At 43.6% G+C, this 23167-nt stretch overlaps 1 protein-coding gene across 1 annotated transcript in view; it reads left to right on the top strand.

The window, feature by feature from the left end:
• The window catches only part of ITGA9 (integrin subunit alpha 9), a 297444-nt gene that overhangs the window by 250244 nt on the left and 24033 nt on the right, over positions 1-23167 (top strand). The window contains exons 24-27 of the mRNA XM_060247617.1: positions 2140-2265; positions 3982-4101; positions 7330-7431; positions 19276-19395. Of these exons, the coding sequence (XP_060103600.1) occupies positions 2140-2265; positions 3982-4101; positions 7330-7431; positions 19276-19395 (468 nt within the window). The remainder of the gene's footprint in view (positions 1-2139; positions 2266-3981; positions 4102-7329; positions 7432-19275; positions 19396-23167) is intronic.

Consider the following 23167-nt stretch of genomic DNA (forward strand, 5'->3'; position numbering starts at 1 on the left):
ATGTGGTGTATGGGCCAGAATTATCAAGATATTGCTATATATTAAATACTTACTAAGGATGGCATGATGGGGTCTGAGGTTCTGGGTCTGAGCTCTGGGTGGTCTTTCAGATGTGGAGTATTTTCAGTGAATGCAGTGTCATGGTGAACACACAAAGATTAAGTTAATCATGAGTTACACATGGGAACTTGTTTTACATGAGTCCCTTACATGGCCATTTTCCTTTGAGGAGACCCATCCATTTGCATTTGCAGGAACAGATCCCTGTGAGGCCCCAGCTCTTTCTGACATGTGCTAGGTAGACAGTATGGATTTCTAAACTACTGTAAATATGGACCTTTTCTGCATGCTCGCGTTACTCCTGATTTTCTTGGGAGTCAATCCACAAGCCTTGGAATCAGTTTGGGCAATGATGAGCTTGGCACTATAGTTTGCGATTCATTCCCTCATGACAAAACCATTCAATAAACTCTAAGTTCTTAAGAACAGTGTTCCTAAAGCTGGCAGGCTCTTTGCCTGGATTCTTTTGTCTATTTCTGTATTTCTGTTTCCATGAAGCTTCATCCTAAAGCAGATTGGGCTGAGAGCTTCTAATCCTAGATGAAGGATGGCCACCCACACTGTTACACATTCCAACAATGCCAGCTGTGAAACACTGAGAATGGTTTTATAAATTTATATCCTAGTTTAAACTCAGTTACTTAGATGCAAGTGCCATGGATTTTTGTATAACTTAATTCTATCTGATTTACCAATTGTTGAGATGTCTGGTTGCAATCATAAGCACACTTACTTAGAAGTAAGGCATTTTTCTGTCTTGCAGGCTCCAAGTACTGGGGTCAGGCAAGGCAGAGTTGTTAGTCCAAGGTCAAGGTTCTGGAAGCCAGGCAAGGACAAGTTATTCAGTCCAAGGTCTGGTTCCAAAAATCAGACAAGACAAAGTAGGTGACTTAGCCCTAATGCACACATTGCATCTATGCTTAACAGCCTCTCCTGGCTGGTTTTATAGCCACCCACCCTAAGAGTCAGACTTGCAACTAGCTGCTCAGAAACAATCCTGCAACCATGCATCTTTGTTATCAGCAAGTGGCTGTTATCAGGCCAGGAGATGTGCACTTTGCTGTCTTGTCTATAGCTCTGTTCTAAGTCTTTGTCTGCAGTGCTCTAAGAGTGCAGGTGATACTGATGGGCTGGGAAAAGTCAGCTGAGGTTCATCTGCTGAACCAGGGCTGGAGGATGCTGTTGGCTGTGCAGCCTGACAAGCCTGCAGCTCAGTTTCTTGCTGGTCAGGTTCTGTTAACTCAAGATTAGTTGCACAGAACTCCTCTTCTTTTGTATCCCGCCTTGAGCCTGCCTTTGGCGGGGGAGGGCGGGAAACAAAAATAAATTTACCTTACCTTACCATCTTCTCCTGAGGAGTCCTCGCTATCTGAGCCCTGTCTGACTCATGAAATTTTGTAACAATGTGGTTACATGGGAGGGGCCAGGTGATATTCTTACTGCCCATGCTAGCAGTGCCCACCTGCGAAATTTATGTATTTGTATCCCATTATAGCAGGGGTGGCCAACGGTAGCTCTCCAGATGTTTTTTGTCATCAGCCCCAGCCATTGGCCATGCTGGCTGGGGCTGATGGGAGTAGGCAAAAAACATCTGGAGAGCTACCGTTGCCACCCCTGCATTATAGGCTTAAAAATCCTTAAGAGTACTAACAATCAAAACCAGGTGCATCTGATTAGTGGTATACGCTATATTCAGTGCAATAAACACATAAATAACAATAACTGGTATATTCTAGCAAAGACACAGTAAGTTTAGGGTCAAATTCATGTTTCTCCCAATGGTTCACTTGCCCAACATGGTCTTAAATGAACTCCTAAAAGAACACAACAATTTTGACTTGCTGCTTGATGAAGGTAGTCACCAAGAATCCTCTGCCCCCAAATCTGTCTGCCATCTGATGCGCGTATGCATGTATGAAAGATGGGGAAACCCTTGCACAAGCTGGTTTTGTCTCTCTGGCCATATGGGAGAAGTATTGATACAATTTGTAATAAATGTATTTGTAATGAATGTAAAATATAATAGAAAAGTATCAGAAAGAGGATGGGGTTGTATTACAGTCTTTCTTCTGCCTTCAGGTTGCCCAGGACAAAGGAAATTGCTCTTTTCAGAGAAACCCAACCCCATGCGTCATTCCTCAAGAAAAGGAGAACATTTTCCATACAATATTTGCCTTTTTTACGAAGTCAGGGAGAAAAGTACTGGTAAGAAGTCCCACCTGCTATTTCAACACTCCAAAAGCTCTGTGTACACATAGCCTTTTTGCATCCAGTTATCATGGCTGTCTCTGATTTCAGATGTTCATCACAGGGATAAAGAGTTGATTTCTAAATTGCACCTACTGCATGCTGATATAGCATCTTTAAGTGTTTTCTTAAGCAGAGACATCACTTTTTACCAGTCCCTCCCTCCCACTGAGATATCCCACTGTGCTGTGGCTGAGAGTCTCCTGGCCTCCAAGAGCAAAACTTCAAGTGGTGCAGTAGGGAGGAGGGAATCAGCAGAAGTTTTTGCATGGTTGGGTCATGTCCTCCAAGATACGCTTAACGGCATTAAAGTTGGTCAGGATCCTGTGTATGTGAAAATATGCTGCAGAGGTAAAAATCCCATCTGGTGTCTGGGGCTTTGTGGCTCTACACAGGAGTGCCAGCACTCAAAGCACAATATTTTTTCAGGCAGAACATTGGGTAGATTTTATTTTCTGCTGCCCACAAACTGTTCATTTGCTTTTTTGCATCTGATAATAATATAATCTAATATAATATTATTATTATTATTATTATTGTATGGCGGTGTGTGTAGTATAGCCAAGAGATCCTAAGATTGTCTGGCAGCCATAAGTTCTAGCATTATGCACCACTAGGTGGAGAACTAGATTTGTTTTTAAGACAAGATGCATTTCAGAGGTGGCTTGCCTTTGCTTGCCTCTGCATCGTGATCCTGGTATTCCTTGGAGGTCACCCAGATACTAGCCAGGTGCAGCTCTTCTTAGCTTCTGAGATCAGGGTAGCCTGGGCTATCCAGGTCAGAGGTCTGGTCTGAACTGTGGCAGCCATCTATTTGGGTAATATGAGGATGGAAATCTTTACATGGATGGAGCTACATATGTTTGACCTATTACAGCATGTGAGGTGTTTGGATGAGGGCCTTAAAGTCAAAGAAGCTTCTGATAGCAGATCAGCTTTTAGTTTGGGGGTATGAATTTGATATAAAGAGGCATGCTTTAGAGTATGCATATGAATAGCTGATCGTTATCAAGCCAGACTCTTAGTTTATCCAGATCAGTATTTTTTACTCTGACTGGCAATGACTCTCTAGGATCTTGGGTAGAGATGTCCACACTCGCTGCATCCTTTCACTGGAGATTGCCAGGGCCTGAACCCCCAGGCCTTCTGTATGTAAGAGGAACCTCTGACACTGAGCCACAGCCTCTCCCTTAGGAACCTGGCCCCACCTCTACTACAATCAATGAGTACACCCTTTCAGAATGCATCTGTCTCAACAAATATTAATTTAGCCATCTTGTTTCAGCATTCTTTTTTTTTTTTAAAAAAAAATTAAGTATTTATTGTGCAATCTAATCCTGTATTTGGAAGTTGATTTCAGTGGAACTTAACTGCAGGTAAGTGTCCAGAGGTCTAAAGTCTGAAGGGATTTGGGAGTTATTCCAAATTATCCTTGTATAGAACCAGCACAAGACTTCTGTAGTGCTTAGAATTCCATTTTGCATGAATGAAATGTATTTAAGGCTATATAGGCCATCATAAATTCATTCTCCTGAAAATTCTCACCAGGTGATGTAGAACAGTTAACAAATCATGACTGATGTTGTCTCGTTTAATCCAAAAGTCTGAGCACAATGTTTTAAAAATGTATTACTTTCTGTACCAGCCTTATGACTTTCTACTTTTCTCCCTTAGGACTGTGAAAGACCAGGCAGGCCTTGCTTAATTGTACGTTGTAATTTAAGCTCACAAGCCAAAGCAGAATCTCGTAGTATAGATGTATATATGCTATTGAACACTGAGATATTAAAAAAGGTGAGCATCATCACTTGAATAATGATTGCAAAGTTTCTGTACATAAACCAGCACACAGTGGAAATTAAACCAGAATGATTAGTGATTTGTTTCTTCCCATGCGGCTGTTTGGACAGCTCTCAGAGACAGGGGTTTTAAATAGAAACTATTTCAAGCTGGCAGGCTTCTTCATATTTCCCCATTTTTCAAATGTTTAATTCTGCACAGTGTAGAAAAGCAACAACAAAAACTCACAAGCATGCTTTTAAACTTTCAGGATAGCCCAAATGATGTGAGCCTGGGAGCTGATTCACACAACTCTTAGATGCGCTTAGATGCGCAGTGTTTTATTGCCAAATGCTTGGTTGCTGTTTGGTTTAGCGACTGTCACATGCTGCTAGAGGTTTGCATCCTCAGCATCTTCTCAGCACTTTCTTTCTCAATTGCAAACAGCGACCAATTTTGCACTAGACCGTTAATCCTGGTTTAACTCTGTCCCCAAACTGGCTTTCTAAACTAAAACCATAGAATCATAGAGTCATAAAGTTGGTTTCTCTGATTCTAGTGTAGAGAGTCAGTTTGGGGATAGAGTTAAACCAGGATTAAAGCTCTAGTGCGAAATTGGTCAGTGATTCTGCCTTTTGCTGGTCAGCTGGCTTTTGGCTTCTTCTGGTGCCATGGTGAAACATGGTTTGTTCCTGGAAAGCTCATGTGCTTTACTTCCTCACCAGAAACAGGACTGATGCAAAATGTTGGATTGAGCAGAAAAGAAAAGCCCAGTCATCTTCCTGAGAGTGTAGTGAGTCATCACTCTGGCGTTTTAAGAGGAAATGCATGTTCACTTAGACTGATAAGTCTGCACATTTGTGCTAAGGGAACTGGCGCACATATTAACTTTTGTTATTGTGAAGAAGTGAAGTGCACCCAGTGGCAGGGCAACATGGTGTTGGGGTTCCTCTTCCTCACAGGAAGGCCTCTGATTGGGTGGGGGAAGAGGGTTTATGCTTGCTTGCTTCCTCTTCCCATCAACTGGCTCCTCTGTCTCCCTTATCTCTCCAGGCCAATAGCATTCATATCCAGGTCTGCTATGGATATGGTGAAAAAACTCCCATGGGCAGCCCCAAGCCTTGCTCAGTAGGGCAATGAAGGAGGGGAAATGGTGGGAAAAGCAACTGTGTAGCAATACTGCGGCATCACTTCCAGGGCAAACTCAGAAGTGATGTCATCAGGGGTGGAATTCTAGCAGGAGCTCCTTTGCATATTAGGCCACACACCCCTGATGTAGCCAATCCTCCAAGAGCTTACTTAAAAGAGTCTTGTAAGCTCTTGGAGGATTGGCTGCATCAGGGGTGTGTGGCCTAATATGCAAAGGAACTCCTGCTAGAATTCCACCCCTGGATGTCATCATTTCGGCATCAGAATTCTCTTGACACTCTGTGGTTTTACTGCGGAGTTTCTGGTGAATCCTAGGGCATCATGCTAATGCAATTACATCACTTCTGGGTTTGTGCTGGAAATGGTGGTGTGTTCCTGCAATGCCATCCCTCCATGTCTGCCCTGGAACAAGAGACAAGCTGATCACCTTCTCCTCAGCCTTTGGCTGGAAAAGCTAAATAGCTCTCTGAAGCCCCTGCAATCCCTGCCTCATTCCTCCTGTGAGATTGACCAGTCTTGTGGGTCTTCCTCCTTGGGTACCCCAAGCCTTCAGCTTGTTGCCACATTTCCAGGTGGCGGCCTAAGGAACCAAGCTTTTTCCTCTACACATTGCTGGAGTGGAAGCTCCTTGCAGTCACCATCTCTTAGATGGACTGTAGGCAGAACGCACAACTGAGTGGCAGCAGCCCTGTCAGAGACATGGGCCCACCATGGCTGTTGACAGTTAGTCCACCTATTTATTGTTTATTGATTTAGATATTTTTACTCTATTTTTCTTCCTAATGGGACTCAAAGCGGCTTAATAATTCACTCTCCAATAACGCATTTTATCCTTACAGCAGGACTGTGAAGTAGGTTACTCTGATTGGGCAAAGGTCCTCAAGTGAACTGCTCGTGACACAGTGGAGAACTGAACAGCATGCCAGCTACTACACCACGGTGTTGGGCAGACTGTTTTAGCTGTGCCCTTTGCTGGAGTGAACTCATGTCACCCCATTTTTTAATTTAGAAAACTGTGTACAGGACTGTACCCAAGTATATAGCAGAGTTATGCTCTGGTTGATACCATGGCTGATGCCCACCCAGAGTGGCTGTGCATGATCAGTGCATGACCACTTGCATCTCGGGCACATTGCTAGTGTCTAGATTCAGGCTGCAAAGACCCCTTCCTTTTACTGCCCAGATGGGGGTGGAGACAGACACTGAAGAATGTGGATATTTTGCCTCCAAGCATCCAGTTAGGTTCTCAGTTTTCACTTACTCCTGAGGCACCACGTAGAAATTATACAATTAGGATGTTATGACTCTCTGATGTGGCTCCAGCAGAGGGCATATAATCCAATGGTCCTTTACATGAACAAACAGTGACTTTAAAAGGCAACTCACTGGACCATTTATGTTTAAACACTTAGGGAATTCAAGAAGGATTCACTTATGCGGGGGTGGGGAGGATATAAACATTTGGGCTTTTTAACACAGAGTCATGTCTGGATATATTTCAATAATAAAAATATTTTATCATGCTATCCACAAGTGCATTTTAATAACAGTGTCTATATATCTGGTCCTAATTATCTGGGAATGATACAGGTTAAGATTTCTTTTGCTGATGGTAGTATTTGGGATGTTACTCTCTCTTAATGGGATGGTGGATCTATACAAAAGTGTTTCTCGGCTAGATGAAATCCAAGTGTTAAAAACAAAAACAGTCCCAATGCAAGAACCCATGTGGTATAGCAGTTAGTGTCAGTCTATGACCAGGAAGGCATGGGCTGAAATCCCCCTGGAACAATGAAGTTTGTTAGGTGACGGTGGACCAGTCACACGTCCTTTCCTATGTGAGTATAAAGGGAAAAGAAAAAAATGTATATCACTTTTATCTCCCTGGAGAAAGACTGGAGAACAATGTAGTCAATAGTACTACAGCTTATCTGATTTAATGAGTGGGGTTGGCTTTACATTTGCAGCACCCTTCCATTGTCTTTACATCGTATATGACGTGTGAACAAGCAACCAAAATCCTTGAACAATCTGTTCAACCTACATCTTTTTACTCACATTTCTCAATCTTTTTTTTTGTTCTTAAATCCTCAGGACAGCTCATCGGTCATCCAGTTTGTAACGAGAGCAATGGTGAGGGTGGACACCACCAACTGGGCAGTAGAAGTGCCCAATGGTAATTCAGAAGATGCAATGGTAAGCTTGAAGCTTGTGTCAGTGTTGCTTGTGTCACTCATCTGGAATGTGTTAGAAGACCTTGCGCTGAGCTAGGAATTTGTGGCCAGACTTTAAGCTTTGCATACAAAAATGAAGGAGCGTGCCTTTCTTTGAATATGCTGGTGGCGCTGCTGCTTCACAAATCCTCCTGTGGTTTTGCTTGCTGTGATAAACCTTGCCTCTGTGGCAAAAGCTACTTTGCGGAATACTTGAAATGCGCACTGTGAGGCAGGCAGGCCACTGTGTAAAGGCCTTCGGTATACCTTTGTTCTAAGCCATAAATATGCCCCCCCCCCCACCAGTGAAGCTGAAACCTGCTTTAATTGAACACAGGTTTTTGGAAATCCTGGAGACTTATCCCTTTCAGGAAGATCAGCTCATATGGGAGATTCTGAAACAATAGTTAAGTTAATTACATACAAGGGTAAGAAAGAATAGTCAAGAGGACACGGTATTCAGTTTAAAAGACACTCCTTTCTCTTTCATGTCCTCTGTTGGATTCACCAGAAAGTGATATTTGATTTACTGCACTTGTTCTGCAAATGGAATGCCTCCATTCTTCAGTGGTTAGAGAAATTACTAAAATTAGTGTATTATCTTTTGTGTGTGTGTGGGGAGGGGAGGATTGGCCTCAGGAATTTGAATTGACCTAGTAAGTATTTCTTGCTGCTATTGGCTGGGGGGATGACTTCATCACTCCAGTCCCCAGCCAGGGGTTTAGCCAAATACTTGGTCTTCTTAAACGCAAGGGAAAGAGGAGAGTTTCATTTTCACTGACAAATGTTACTGCTTTGGAAGAAAAATGGATCTGATTATTTTTGTTACTGAAATATAGGTAGGGTTGCCAACCTCCAGGTGGTGGCTGGAGATCTCCTAGGATTGCAAATGATTTCCAAATGACAGAGAGAGTTCACCTGGAAAAAATGGCTATTCCCTAAACTCCAGTTGTTGTTGTTCAGTCGCACAGTCGAGTCCAACTCTTTGCGACCCCATGGACAAAGTCACGCCAGGCCACTCCCTAAACTCTGCCCTCCTCAGGTTCCACCCCTAAAATCTCCAAGTGGCCATTTCCTCATGGGTTATCTGCCCCAGATCCAATACTGTTGGTAAAGAAGGTCAAAGACTACCTTCATCATAGCATTATGGCACACATGGTACATTTATGCAGGGATTGCTTCCATGCGGGTGGGAAACTTCAGATTTTCTGGCCCATGTTATAGTGATGTTCCCTGACGCTGTACTCATGGCAGCCATTTCCTTCCCCCACCACTAGGAGGCTTTGTGTTTGTGTGTGTGTTTTAAAATATATTAATTTCATATTATTATATCGATATACCATTATAGCAATAAGCTTAACAAATTCTGTGAACTTGTTCCTGGAATCTCTTGCCATGCTGCTTACTCATAAAATACCTGTGTGCCATCAAGTTGCAGCTGACTCACAGGGACCCCAGCAAAAGGCTTTTCAGGCAAATGGAAAGCAGAGATGGTTTGTCATTGCCTTCCCTTGCAGAGCCATCCTTGGTGGCCACTTGTCTAAGTACCAACCCTGCTTAGCTTCTGAGATCTAACTAGCTTGGGCCATTCCAGGCTGCCTTCCCTCCACTTACTGATCACTTAAAGGAAAATGGCAGAAGTCCCCAAAATCCATTGAAAGAGGACCAACTGTCCATGTTTTGTCTTTTTAAAATACTGTTGTAGCTGTTTTTGATATTGCATCAAACTCTTATTGCAACTGAGGTTTTGCTTATTGCAAATGAGGTGAGTTTTTTTAAATCAGCCCCAAAACCACCCTCTTACTCAAACTTTTAACATTGTTTCTTTCTAGCTTAGTTGATCAACTGCTAACATAAGTTCTACAAGATGCAAATTAACCTAAAAGCTGAGCATCATACATAGCTCTACTGCCAGGTTTCTAGCCTTTTTATAGGCTAACCTGGATGTATTCAGTTCATCTCGAAGCTCTGAAAACGGCGCAGTGCTTTCAGGACATCATTTGTGCTCGAGAATACCGACATGATCAAAACCAAATGATACTTGTATTACTTTCTTAATGCCAAAGAGAAGTACTCATCACACCATGGGAATATTAATCTAAACACCTTGCTCCTGACTATTACAGTCCTAATTCATTCTTTGCACTCTTGAATGATGTAATTTTTTCATGGAGACACCTTGGGCATACCTATATTACATTGTGCAGGCATGCGCCTTCTGTGTGTGTGTGTGTGTTGAGCACAGTCAAGTAACTTCTGATTTATGGCAAAGCTATGAATTAATGACATCCAACATATCCTAATGGTAACAACTTTACTCAGGTGTTGCAAACTGAGGGCCGTGACTTTCTTTATTGAGTCAATCTATCTCCTTTTGGGTTTTCCTCTTTTCCTGCTGCCTTCAACTTTACCTAGCATCATTGTCTTTTCCAGTGGCTCTTCCAGTATGACTTCTGCACAGCAGAAACTGTTGCAGGCAAGTAATGTCATCACCTGCAGCCACATTGAGAGCCAGTTTGGTGTAGTGGTTAAGAGAGCAGACTCCAGTCTGGGAGAACTGGGCTTTATTCCCCATTCCTCCTCTACATGCAGCTGCTGGGTGACCTTGGGTCAGTCACAGTTCTCTCAGAGCTGTTCTCTCAAGAGCAGTTCTCTCAGCACTCTCTCAGCCCCACCTACTTCACAGGGTGTCTGTTGTGGGGAGAGGAAGGAAAAGGGGACTGTAAGCTACTCTGAGATTCTGATGAAGGGTGGGGTATAAATCTAATCTCCTCCTCCTCCCCCTTCTGTTATCCATTCAATAGCTTTTTGCCTGTATGGTGTTGCAGCCTTGGCCCCCACTGTCTCTATTTCACCTCCTGATGCCCTCCAGTAAGGATGCTATCCCCCCTTCAGTGGAGTCCTCCCTGTGAGCTGCTTTTAAGTGACCACCTTAAGTTGAGCCTGGAAGTCGATTGTCACCTACTTCATTGCAATTATCAGAATTGCAATTGCAGAATCACTTTGGTCTATAATTCAGCCTTGACTCAGTGCAGAATTCTAGGCTCCTCTGTTTATACACTGTATTCTCTTGAATTATTATCCTCCAGATAGATGTGTTGATACATGTTGCAACATCCATTTTATTGCAGTGGAGGATTTTCTGTCTCTTCAGTGTGATGGGTATAGCTTAAGATAGAAGGCAATATGTTCCACCTATTATTGAATGTTATCAAAGATTTCAGGTTTTCACGGCTGGTAACATCATTAGGGTTTGTAGAATCTTTTGGGATCAAGTGCCGTGTTCTACTGGAGAAAGTTTTCCTTCCAGACGTTTCGTTCTCAGCTGCGGAGAACATTCTCAGTTCTCATGAGCTGTTCTCATCCTGTGGAGAACAGCTGCAACGCCACTGAGGATGTTCTCCGCAGCTGAGAACGAAACGTCTGGAAGGAAAACTTTCTCCAGTAGAACACGGCACTTGATCCCGAAAGATTCTACAAACCCTATTATTGAATGCTTTAAAAATGACCTTTTCCTAAATTGGACTTTTATCTGCATTATTGTTGTAGCAGATTCCATTTTGCATTGAAAAAGAAATGTAATGTCTAATTGAAAGGCAGCCCCTATAGCTCTTGGGAAACTAGCTGAAAATAATGTCATTTTGGAATATCAGTCTGTAATCTCATTCTTAATACAAATGTTAGTTTTTAAATCTCCCTGCATGCAATTTCCATATGTCTCTTGGCTTCTCCGATCCGGTATGCTTTGTGTTGGGTCATGCTTGGGAGGGGGGGAAATGTAAGACATGTGGTTTGGCTCAAGGTATTCATTTTTCTCCCCCTAGTGGAATGCAATATAGAAATATACACATCACTAACCACAGTTATTCATACATAACAAATTCTGGGGGTCCACTCTCCTCCCTCCCCTTCCTTTAGAAGCCTTGTCCTACCTTAATAATTTCCTTTTATTTCTCAGTGCTCTATCATGTCTGCTTGATTGCCCTCTTAAAAGAGAACAACAACCCCCTTCTCTTAGATCTGCTGTTCATGGACATGAAACAGCCGACAAGTTTCTTTTTGCCGAAAACTGTGTTTGTTTTCAGATGTTTGATCAGATTGATTGCCTTAAATCTAGTGTGGCTGACTGCAATCTCCAGAAGATTTATGAACTGTATAAGATGGATTTTGGTGGTCCTGGGTGGTTATTATTATTTTTTTTTCAAACACTGTAGTTCAATGGGCCAGCATGCCTAAGCTTATTGCATATTTAAAGAAATACGTTTTAATTATTATTTCTTGGCCAGTAGAAACATGATTTGCCTTCTATAAGTGGCAACTGTGATGACCTGGTGTCAGAAAACGTGCCCTTTCCCCAGGAGGTGATTTGCGGTAGACACTTCTACACATTTGTAATAGTGTGTAAAGAGGTCTTCTGAGTGGGTCTGTTGACTAGGGTTGCCAGCCCCGGCTTGGGAAATTCCTGGAGATTTTGGGTGTGGTGCCTAAAGAAGGTGGGCTATGAGGAGGAAAATGGACCTCAGCAGAGTGTGATGCCATAGAATCTACCTGACAAAGCAGCCATTTTCTCCTGGGGATTGATCCCGGTCATCTGGAGATCCATTGTAATTCCAGAAGTTCTTCAGGCCCCACCTGGAGGTTAGCAACCCTCATCCTTACAGGGAATTTCTTGCTAAACTCGCCTCCTGAATGAGGGAAAACATGGTCATTGAACTCCGTGCCGTAAATTCTTCCAAAAGGACCATTTATTGTTGCATGAAGTAGGGGGGGGAAAACCACCTAAATATGCAATAAGAGCCATTTAGTGTGTGGTTAGAAACATTAAAAGCTAAATAAAGCTGGAACTGGATCCAGTTTTGGACTCTGTTTCCTGGGCAAGTGATCAAAGCCTGAAAAAGAGTCTAAACTCACTGTTTTTATTTTGTTTTTTTTAAATAACCATTTTATTTAGGCCTGTAGACCTCTTCTAATCCATTCTTCCTGTCTCCTGTAGCAACCATAATGTATGTGTCCATGCTAGACATTTGTTAGATCTAAGGCAGCATTAAATATATGTTGTTGTTAAATAGGAGATGTTGGGGTTAAGCAGGCCAAGAATGGGAAGACCGAGATTTGTTCTTGAACAGATTGCTTGATGTAGCCAAGAAGCAAGAACTTCAAAAGCACAGAGGACACTGTATCTGAGGCAGTTTTTGTCTTGCCCAACTCTACCTGCTAGCCCAGGACTCCCCAGCCATTTTGAGCCTTTGGACACTTTTGGAATTCTGACACAGGGTCAGTGGGCATAACTGCCAAATGACTGGCATAGGAACAGGGCCGACCCTGCCACTAGGCAAACTAGGTGATTGCTTAGGGTGCTGGCCTTCCGGGGGTGCCCCTATGTGACTCAGTGATGTTATCAGTGCAGGGGGGGGGGTGCCAGAAGTTAGCCTTGCCTAGGGTGCCAGACAGTCTAGGGCTGGACCTGCATAGGAAGCAGAGCCAACCACCAAATAGCAGGGAGCAAGGTTATGCATAGCCCTAATAGTAACTCTTCACCATTTCAGCCAGAAGTGAATGCATTGCTTAAAATTATTTTCTTGGATACAAACAACTTTAGTCAAGATCCTTGCATTTCAGTGGAGCTGCCGCTGAAGCAGTTTTTAAAAAGGAAGAGGGAAGTTACCCTAAGAGTAGCAATCTAGAGACAGACAAGGACTGACCCTTGAGAGAAGGCATTGTCCTCAGTATCCTATCTAATTGTCTTCTTGCTGCTTCCTTTGGGGTCTTTGTCTCTTTTTCCTTGTACAAAGCTAAAAGGTTAATATGCAATTAAAGGGCCGAACATTAAAAACAAAGTGTAAAAAATCATAAATCAACGTACATGTATTTATTGTTGAAAGCTAAAACCATTTAAGGGCCCATCATAAGCCTCTATCCTATGTAAAATCATAAAACCTCAATGGGAACTCACTCATATGAACATATGAACATATGAAGCTGCCTTATACTGAATCAGACCCTTGGTCCATCAAAGTCAGTATTGTCTTCTCAGACAGGCAGCGGTTCTCCAGGGTCTCAAGCCGAGGTTTTTCACACCTATTTGCCTGGACCCTTTTTTGGAGATGCTGGGGATTGAACCTGGGACCTTCTGCTTCCCAAGCAGATGCTCTACCACTGAGCCACCGTCCCTCCCCTCAACTTGACCTGGCACGTTTTGACCTAGATTGGTCTTCTTCAGAGGTCAGAAAGGTAAGTACACATATTGACTCATAATACAGAACAGAATAAAACAATAGAACAATGCTGGACCACAAGGAAATTTAGTGAAGTGACATAGGCTTAGAGATATTCTTGAGGCCTCTTGTTCTATAGCCTTTTGTCTTAATCAAAGGCATACCTATAGCATTCAGTGTTTTTGTATGCCATGTGGTCCAGAATTGATCAAGTAAAGTCAGAGCCTATGTGCCAAGAGATGTGTGTCTTGGAGCACGACGACTTGGCAACAGTGATCCATGCAATGGTCACCTCGAGAATAGACTACTGTAACGCCCTCTACATAGGGCTGCCGTTGACTCAACTTTGGAGGCGGCAACTGGTGCAAAACACAGCAGCCAGGTTGTTAATGGAGCTACCTGTACAGGAGCACATTCACATGTGTTGAAAGCGTTACATTGGTTGCCTGTGGTGTTCCGGATTCGCTTCAAGGTTCTGGTTATAACTTTTAAAGCCCTATATGGCCTGGGCCCTGTCTACCTTCGGAACCACCTTTCCCCATATGTACCCCAGAGAGCACTATGTTCAGGGTCTCAAAATTTACTTAAGATCTCTGGACTGAAAGAAGCTCGATTGACCAGCACTAGAGCCAGAGCGTTCTCGGTAACAGCTCCCACTTTGTGGAATGCCCTCCCTGAAAACAACAGGGCCCTGTGGGACCTGCCACAGTTCTGCAGGACCTGTAAGACCGAACTTTTCAAACTCGCCTTTAATGGTTAGGGGGAGGTGGCCGTTACCTGCAGCATCAACAATCTCACTAAATTAATATAATGGAACACAGAAGCTTGCCATCTCAGATTTTTAATATATATGGAAATGTTTTTATAGATCTAATTTTAATATGTTTGCTAATGTTTTTAAACTGTTGTTAGGTGCCCTGAGCCTGTCGGGGGGAGGGCTGGATATAAATCTGATAAATCAATCAATCTTTTTTTTTTAAAAAAATTCTCTTGTATCCAGGAATTCTAGCAGGAGCTCCTTTGCATATTAGGCCACACACCCCTGATGTAGCCAATCCTCCAAGAGCTTACAAAAAAGAGCCTTGTAAGCTCTTGGAGGATTGGCTACATCAGGGGTGTGTGGCCTAATATGCAAAGGAGCTCCTGCTAGAATTCCACCCCTGCTTGTATCTTTAAAAATAAAAAAACCCATAGTTTTCAGACAATGCCATTTAACATAGGAAACCTTGCCACTTCAAAATTCGCTGCAAATCAAATACTAGGAAAATTGCTGAGACCAATTGTTGGTGTTCAGGGCTTTTTTGTAGAAAAAGCCCAGCAGGAACTCATTTGCATATTAGGCCACACTCCCTTGTGCCAAGCCAGCTGGAACTGCATTCCTGCTCAAAAAAAGCCCTGTTGGTGTGTGATTTAAAGATGGTTAGTGCAGTGGGATCGTTCCACAGCTCTCTTGTAGAAGCAGAAAGGCTGTCCCTCTCACACAAGGTGGGAGCAGCCTCTAGAGAGATCCTTTTCTGGATGCAGCCCATTCACATCCCATGTTGTTACCAAAGGTCACCTAACTCTCAGGGATGAGTTTCAAGAGCTGAAAGCAAAAACAGAAGGAGCAGAATAAATTTATTGTATGAGTGGAGCTCCATTCACAGTTTTATGAATCCAAACCACTATGAAGCTCAGAGATCGGCTGCCAGCCCCAGGTCAAATAAAAACATGATTTGATGCTTCTTTACTATCCTAGAAACAGAATTTGAATCCCAGATTCAGTCTAAACACTGGAAAATGTGTTCTCGCTCTTCCAGGGTCAAACTGCTTCAGATTTATTTGATTTACTGGATCGCCCCTTCCTGGTCTAATCCAGGCTCTCTGGGCAATGTACAACAAATAAAAACAACATATGGATTAAAATAGTGTAATAATAAAAATTAAAACAGTAAATTTCTAAAATTCTGATGGCATCCTGGTGATTTTGTTCTTCCAGATTTTTGGAGCATAGGGGGGCATAACCCACAGCAGCTGCCTAGGGCAGCTATTTTATAATAATAATAATAATAATAGTAATAATAATCTTTAAGTTGTATCCCACCCTCCCCGCTGAAGCAGGCTCAGGGTGGCTCACATGGCATAATATAATATGCTACATTACAACAGTTAAAACAAGGTGATTGCAAAACATATTACAAATCGTATATATATATTATTATCCTACATTAAAATCATCTAATTAAAACCATCAGTTAATTTGGTGCTAAAATCTCGGTGTTATCCATCTTACAGTTTTTCCGTGGCGACGGTATTTCTTCTACAGTAACTTCCATATTAGACAAAAGCCAGCTGGAAGAGGGTAGTCTTGCAGGCCTTGCGGAACTGGGTAAGGCTGTGCAAGACCCACACCTCCTCCGGTAGTTGGTTCCACCAGTGGGGAGCTATAATTGAGAAGGCCCTTTCCCTGGTGACTTTGTTTGGCCTCCCTCGGCCCAGGGACTACCAAGAGATTTTGAGAACCAGATCACAGTACCCCCTGGGGAACGTATGGGGAGAGACGGTCCCTAAGGTAGGCAGGTCCTCGGCCATATAGGGCTTTAAAGGTGATAACCAGCACCTTGTAACTAATCCGGTACACTATTGGCAGCCAATGCAGTTCCCGCAGCCTCGGCTGTATGTGCTCCCACCTAGGAGCCTGGCTGCCGCATTCTGCACTAGCTGCAGTTTCCAGGTTCGGCACAGGGGCAGCCCCATGTAGAGGGCATTACAGTAGTCCAATTTTGAGGTGACCGTTGCATGGATCACTGTTGCCTGGTCGTCGTGCTCCAGGAAGGGGGCCAACTGCCTCGGCCGCCTAAGATTAGAAAAGGCGGATTTAGCAGTGGCTGCTATCTGGGTCTCCATTGACAAGGCAGGTTCCAGCAGCACCCCCAAGCTCTTGACCTTGTGCACCATTTTCATTGCCATGGCTTGCAATGCCAGGTCCAGATTTTCTGGGACACAGTCAGGCCGTCCGTCCATCAGTAGATAGAGCTGGGTGTCATCAGCATACTGGTGACAATCCAACCCATACCTCCGGGCAATCTGGGCAAGGGGGTGCATGTAGATGTTGAATAACATCGGGGAGAGCACCGCCCCCTGTGGCACCCCACAATTAAGTGGGTGCCTCTGAAACAGTTCACCCCCAATCGTGACCCTTTGTCCCCGACCATCAAGGAAAGAGGAAAGCCATTGCAAGGCCAACCCCTGAATCCCCGTGTTGGTGAGGTGGTGGGTCAGTAGCCGATGGTCCACCATATCGAACACAGCTGATAGGTCTAACAGCATCAGCGCCACCGAGCCGCCTCGCTCAAGATGCCGATCCAGATAGAGGCTTAAATTTTCATAGAAACAGCAGTCTAAGGGGGTGTCCTTTTCCAGCTTGGTCAGAAAAAGCAGTGGCCAGAACAAGATCCAATGGCTTGAAGCCTACAGCAAGGAAGCAGATGAGGGAATGGCTTGGCAAAAAGGCACATTGCCCTGAGACTAGATGGTGGAGCAGCAGCACCTGGTGGCAATGGGGAAACACCATCTTAACATTTTGCCTGGCTCTTTGGTGCCTTTATCTCAGTGTGTGCTTCCTTTGCTTTAATAAGAGGCTGTATTGGACCTCATATACTTCCTCATGAAATGCTCTCATGTTGTTATGCTAGTATATCATAATAATACATCATGCCACATCATGTATTTGCTAAGCCACTTTTCTTTCATTTTTGTATACTGAATAAGAAATATCTTAAGTACGGTATTTGTGTTAGTAATATATTAGCCCATATATTGTGTACTTGGGTAATTATAACAAAACGTATTTAATATGTTTCTCCCCTTTTCCCCACTCCCCATTTTCCCCTTCTGTACCCCCATTGGAAATTTAAAATAACAATTTAAAGGACAGGATATTATACTTCTTCATATATACAAGGGCTTAACCTTTATAACCTGATCAGTAGACTCTACAGCATTCAAAACGGCCTTCTGTTTTTTATATATGGTTATTCAAATCATCCCAAAGGGGAAATTTTTCACCTGAAGTTTGTAGTCATTTTTACTCCCAGCAGTTTTCGTAAGGATGTCAATCATTCATCACATCCCATTCTTCTCCTTCAAAAGTAATGCTAATTGAAACAGAGAACCTCTTCTTATTCCAGAACAAAGAATAAAAATGCATGATTTATGTCCATTTAGATTTTTTTTGCCTCCCTCCTCCTCATGAAATCGTGCATGTACACACAGAGAACACATATGGGGTGTCCAGAAAGTAATTAATAAACTGGAAAATTTTGTTTTCCAGGGATTATTTATTTGAATTTTAACATGCATAAAATTGTAAAAAGTTGAAAGGAAACAGACATTTATTGGTTTTGCTTCAGCTTCCCCATATCCAAACTATTTCCTTATCTATATCATAATGTACAAACACAGGCACCCTAATTAAACCCTGGCTTGTTTCCCTGCTATCATCCTTGCCCAGTGAAGACTAGGATACCAGCTAGGACTCTTTATAGTATTGAGCAAACACAATTCAACTAGCGAGCCAAATCCTGCCTTCACAAAGTAGCCAGAGTTAAAAAGGAACCATGGTTCTGCATTGTGTTTGAACTGAGGCAATGACTTGCAGAGTGCAAGAGGGCAGTAAAGAGCCATGCAAGCATTGGTCTTATTGCATATCCCCAGATTGTGGTTCAGACACAGATGAAATGTTCCCCTAACAAAAATCCGTTCTTCTTTACCACAGACCAACTTCATGTCATTTCTCATGGTCACCTGTCCTCCAGGAACATGTAGATTAGTGGGCTGCAGTGGGAGAGAATAGGCAGAAAAGTTCTATTCAGCTGATGGAAAAGTTGGTCTGAATTCAGCCCTGTCGTTTCACAATTACATCTGAACTAATGGAGAGATTTGATCATGGACTGTCACTCCTTTGCATATTAGGCCATAACCCCTGATGTAGCCAATTCTCCAAGAGTTTACAGTAGGCCCTGTAATAAGAATCCTGTAAGCTCTTGGGGGATTGGCTACAACAGGGGGGGTGCTAATATGCAAAGGAGTTCTTGCTACAAAAAAAGACCTGGGGTGTCAATAAGTGTTATGGTTCAACCATTTCAACTCTCACTATTGGCTTTACTGAGTTTGTATTGGTTTTTAAAATGGATTTTCATTGTGGAAGACTATACTTTTTGAATGACCAGCTACATGAATTCTTGCAAACCTGACTTGTAAAAGTTGAGTATTTCCCAGTCAGCCACTATGACTTTTTTGATAGCCAGCATGGAAGTGTGTATGTCTGGGATACTATTGTAGTGGGATAGAGTTTCCAAAGATGAGCCATGTCATCTTGTCAGTACTTTTATCTGACACTCTTTTTTTCTTTTTCTTCTGAAAAAAAAAGAGAGGCTTTTAATAAACCCCTTGGGGAAAAAGCAGCTTTGTCAGCGAATCTTTACATACTGTTGTTGACGTCTGCTGCTCTGTAGGGTCCTAGAAATATGAACAGGGCAAAACAATCTAATGTATCTGTCATATATCTGTTGACTGATGAAGAAGGCTAGTTGTATAAATGATATTTTTCCCCCTCCTAATTTGCTTTGTAGGTGGTCTTTGAGGCCTTGCATAATCTGGAGCCTCGTGGTTATGTGGTTGGATGGATCATCGCTATCAGTTTGCTGGTGGGAATTCTCATTTTCCTGTTGCTGGCTGTGCTGCTATGGAAGGTAAGCTATCTGTCAGACACAACACAGACAGAGGAATTAGCCATGGCCTTGGAATAAAATGCACACACACTCTCTATGTCAGTCTCTGGTTAGCATCCATTACAGGCAACGAGTAAACAGTCTTCTACACTTAGACCATTAAGTATATATATATTTTAAAAACCTGGTCTTGTTTTCATGTTCTTACTGGGAAAAGAATAGGTTCAAGTTGACATGATGTGCCAGAAATCTTGACATAGAGTACATTGAGAGTACTTCTCACTTGTCCATGTGGTTTCTTCCATTAAATGTTAGAAACACCTTGTGTGGTTGGCACCTCATCCCATATCTTCTTAAATACTTAATGTTACTAATTGTCCTCCATAAATAGGTACTGATCTTGCCACAGTTCTTCTTATCACAATAATTATTTATTTGGGCAGATGTTTCAGAATGCCACTTATTGTGGCTGTTGTCCTAGCCTTAGTCCTCTATACTGTTTTCAAAGTTTTATTCTTTTCAAAACATTTTGTCCTATCGCGTAGTTATTATCTATTTCCAGTGGATGCCTTTTGTCTAGTCTTCCTTTCCACTCTACAATCTTCAGAACTCTTTTTAATTCCTACAAAAGATATTCTGTAGCAAAAAGATGGTGGTGTTATCCGCTATACAAACCCCTGACCTAAGGCGTTTACAGCTATAGTTTAGATGTTGGAAAGTGGGAAGGGGCGGACAGTGTGTGAGAGAGAGTTGAGCAGGATACTAAAGGATGAATATATGCAACTGCAGTTTAACATGGGATGCTTCCTCACTAGGACACTTTCGTGTTTCTTATTCATTCTTTTTAAGCTATAAGAGAATTAAAATTGTGATTCACACATACAAATTTGGCATGGTTCATTCTTATGGTACTACTTATGGCTCTTGGTGCTTGGAGGGGGGCAACAGTGGGAGTGCTTCCAGTATCCTGGCCCCACTGGTGAACCTCCTGATGGCACCTGGGTTTTTTTGGCCACTGTGTGACACAGAGCATTGGACTGGATTGGTCATTGGCCTGATCCAACGTGGCTTCTCTTATGTTCTTACTAAATGGTTATTTGGAAACATCCAAGTTCCATTCAGCAAATATTTGGTTGACAAACATTTTATAACTGCCCTCTTAAAATGTGCTCCTTTGTTTTACAGCCACTTCCATTAATTAGATAGTACCTGATCTTCTTCGTGGTCTCTGTGCTTCACACCAGTGGGATAGAGCACCTGCGCCGATCCCTGGATCGGTATCTAAAAAGCCTGGGATTTTTCGCTCTCTGCTTCCAGTGAGCATGTGCAGAAGCCCCCACGTGCATGCTCACAGAGACCAGAGCGAGGATCTTGCCAGTTTCCTTTTGACCGTTGCACCGTATAGACCTGCTCTTCGCTGCTCTGGTCAGTAGTTTCAATTCCCCCCCCCTTTTTTCTCCTGTCACCCATTTCCTCTTCTCCTCACCTACGTATAAAGAAAATAAAATAAAAGGGGACTTTTTTGCTGTTTACCTGCCCTTCGGAGTTCCTTTCTCCCGTACCACTCTATGAAAAATGCTGGAGGTTTTTCAAGCGCTGTCTGCGGTGTGGTAGCAAGATCGCCCCCCGATGGACATTCTATCTGTCTGTTGTGCCTTGGCGAAGGACATTGTGTGGACTTGTGCCCACATTGCTCGAAATTTTCCAAGCAAACACGGAAAAATCGATCAGCGAGACGTTCAGCGGCCTTGACTGAATCGGCACTCTTACCGGCCAAAATGGCAGCAACTCCGTCGACCTCGACTGCGGCCCTCTTGGCATTGACCGCTGCACCATCTGGGTCAACTGACTCTTTGGGTGCTAAGCCCATGTCGACTAAGCCTGCCCATTCCCCAAAAAGGGTGAGTTCACCAACTTCGGCTGCTTCAACTCTGGCAAAGAAGCATAAGTCTGATGCCAAGCTCAAGGCTCTGGGCCCCAAGAAACATAAGAAGGAGAAGCACAAGAGAAATGACAGTTCCTTGTGCAGGACCTCTCCACTCCTTAAGACATCGATGTCGGACCCGACCTCTATGCAGGTGCTGCCCTGGAAAATCCTTGCATTGCCTGACCATCGGGCAAACCCCCCGGCATTGGAGCGCAACGCCTCCTCTCAGCTGGTCCGCCTCTCCAAATCGGACCAGGAGATTGACTTGACACAACAATCCTTGCACTCGAGCTCCCACTGTTGGAGTAAGGCTGGCTCTCCTTCAGATCTCGCTACCTTGATACTGAGAGATTCTGCGACCTTAAGTACACAGCGAAGCCGCAGCTGCAAGAGGGAAGCTGAACACTTCTGCAGACCTACATTGCCTTCTGCGTGGGATCAGCATCCTTGGCTGAATATGTATGGAGCCTAACCATACCACTCTTTTTACCCGTGGTATCTGCCCAGGGAGCCCCCAGACTGGGGCCAACACTCGGAGGTTTCCCATATCTCAAGAGCACACTGTCCGACAAGGCATACCACACCGGCATCGACATCGACGGTGCTCCCCGTGCCGAAGCAACAGAAGCCTAAACTCAAGAACTTGCATGTTTCTACATACCATTGCATTTGTCAGACCCGCAGTCGTCCACAGGACTTCCCGAGCCAGAAGTCACCTCTTCAGCATCGGACTCGGAGGTCAGAGATGATGATCTCGGGGACAAAACAGGAGCGGAACCATTGCCCGATCCCAACATCACAAATGACCTCCCAATTTCGCTGTCGGAAGACCTGAAGTCTTATGGGGACTTAGTCAAATGTATGGCTCAAACCCTGTCCCTAAACATAGTGCAACTTCAGCAAACCATCAATTACACTGTCTTTGACATAATGCAATGGGACACGTCGACAGCTGTGGCCCTTCCAATCACTAAAGTGGTCCTGCAAGCAGTAAAAGACCCGTGGAATAAGTCCGTGTCCACACCCATATCCTCAAGGCGCTTGGATCATATGTACAGGGTTCAGGAGCCTGGAGTTTAATTTCTTTTTACACACCCATGTCCTAACTCCATTGTGGTCTCTTCTGCCTCCAAGGCACGCAAAACATATTCCACCCCGCCAGACAGGGAAGGGAAGAAGATTGATAATGTGGGTAGAAAATTTTACTCGGCTGGGGCATTAGGAGTTAAAATATCCAGTTATACCGCATGTACGGCCAGATATCAGTACTCCTTGTGGGAACAAGTGTCTCCTCTCATTTCCACCTTACCAGAAGATAAGCGCTTATCTCTGAAAATTCTTCAAAACAAAGGTATGACACTAGCTAAGCAGCAACTGGCTGCAGCTAAACACATGGTGATGCATCAGCAAAGACACTTACCTCTGCAATCTCACTGAAATGACATTCCTGGCTACACTCCACGGCCTTGCAACTAGACACTAGGGCGTACGTTGAACACTTGCCATTCGAAGGAGAGGGACTCTTCAGTTCAACCACAGATGCGGTCCTTCAAGAGATGGACAAGAGCATCAAAACATCTCGCAACTTGGGTGTCCCCACATCTTCCCGTACTACTAAATCAAGAAGTTGGAATAAACCCTGGTCCAAACGACCATATCAGAAACCTTCGTCAGAGCAATCCTGGAAGCCCCGCATTGGCCAGTCTGATACTAGATCTTATAGAGGCAACGGGAAATCTAAATTCAGTTCCCTTTCCAACTCTTCCAACAGAGCAAAGGGGAGTCACACCCCAAATCAGGGCCTTTGACTCCAGTACCCCCTGCTATGTCCCCTCCCCCCTCCCTCCCTCTGGACCCACCCGCTTA

The sequence above is a fragment of the Heteronotia binoei genome, chromosome 10 (assembly GCF_032191835.1).
Source record: "Heteronotia binoei isolate CCM8104 ecotype False Entrance Well chromosome 10, APGP_CSIRO_Hbin_v1, whole genome shotgun sequence".
Classification (NCBI taxonomy): Eukaryota; Metazoa; Chordata; class Lepidosauria; order Squamata; family Gekkonidae; genus Heteronotia; species Heteronotia binoei.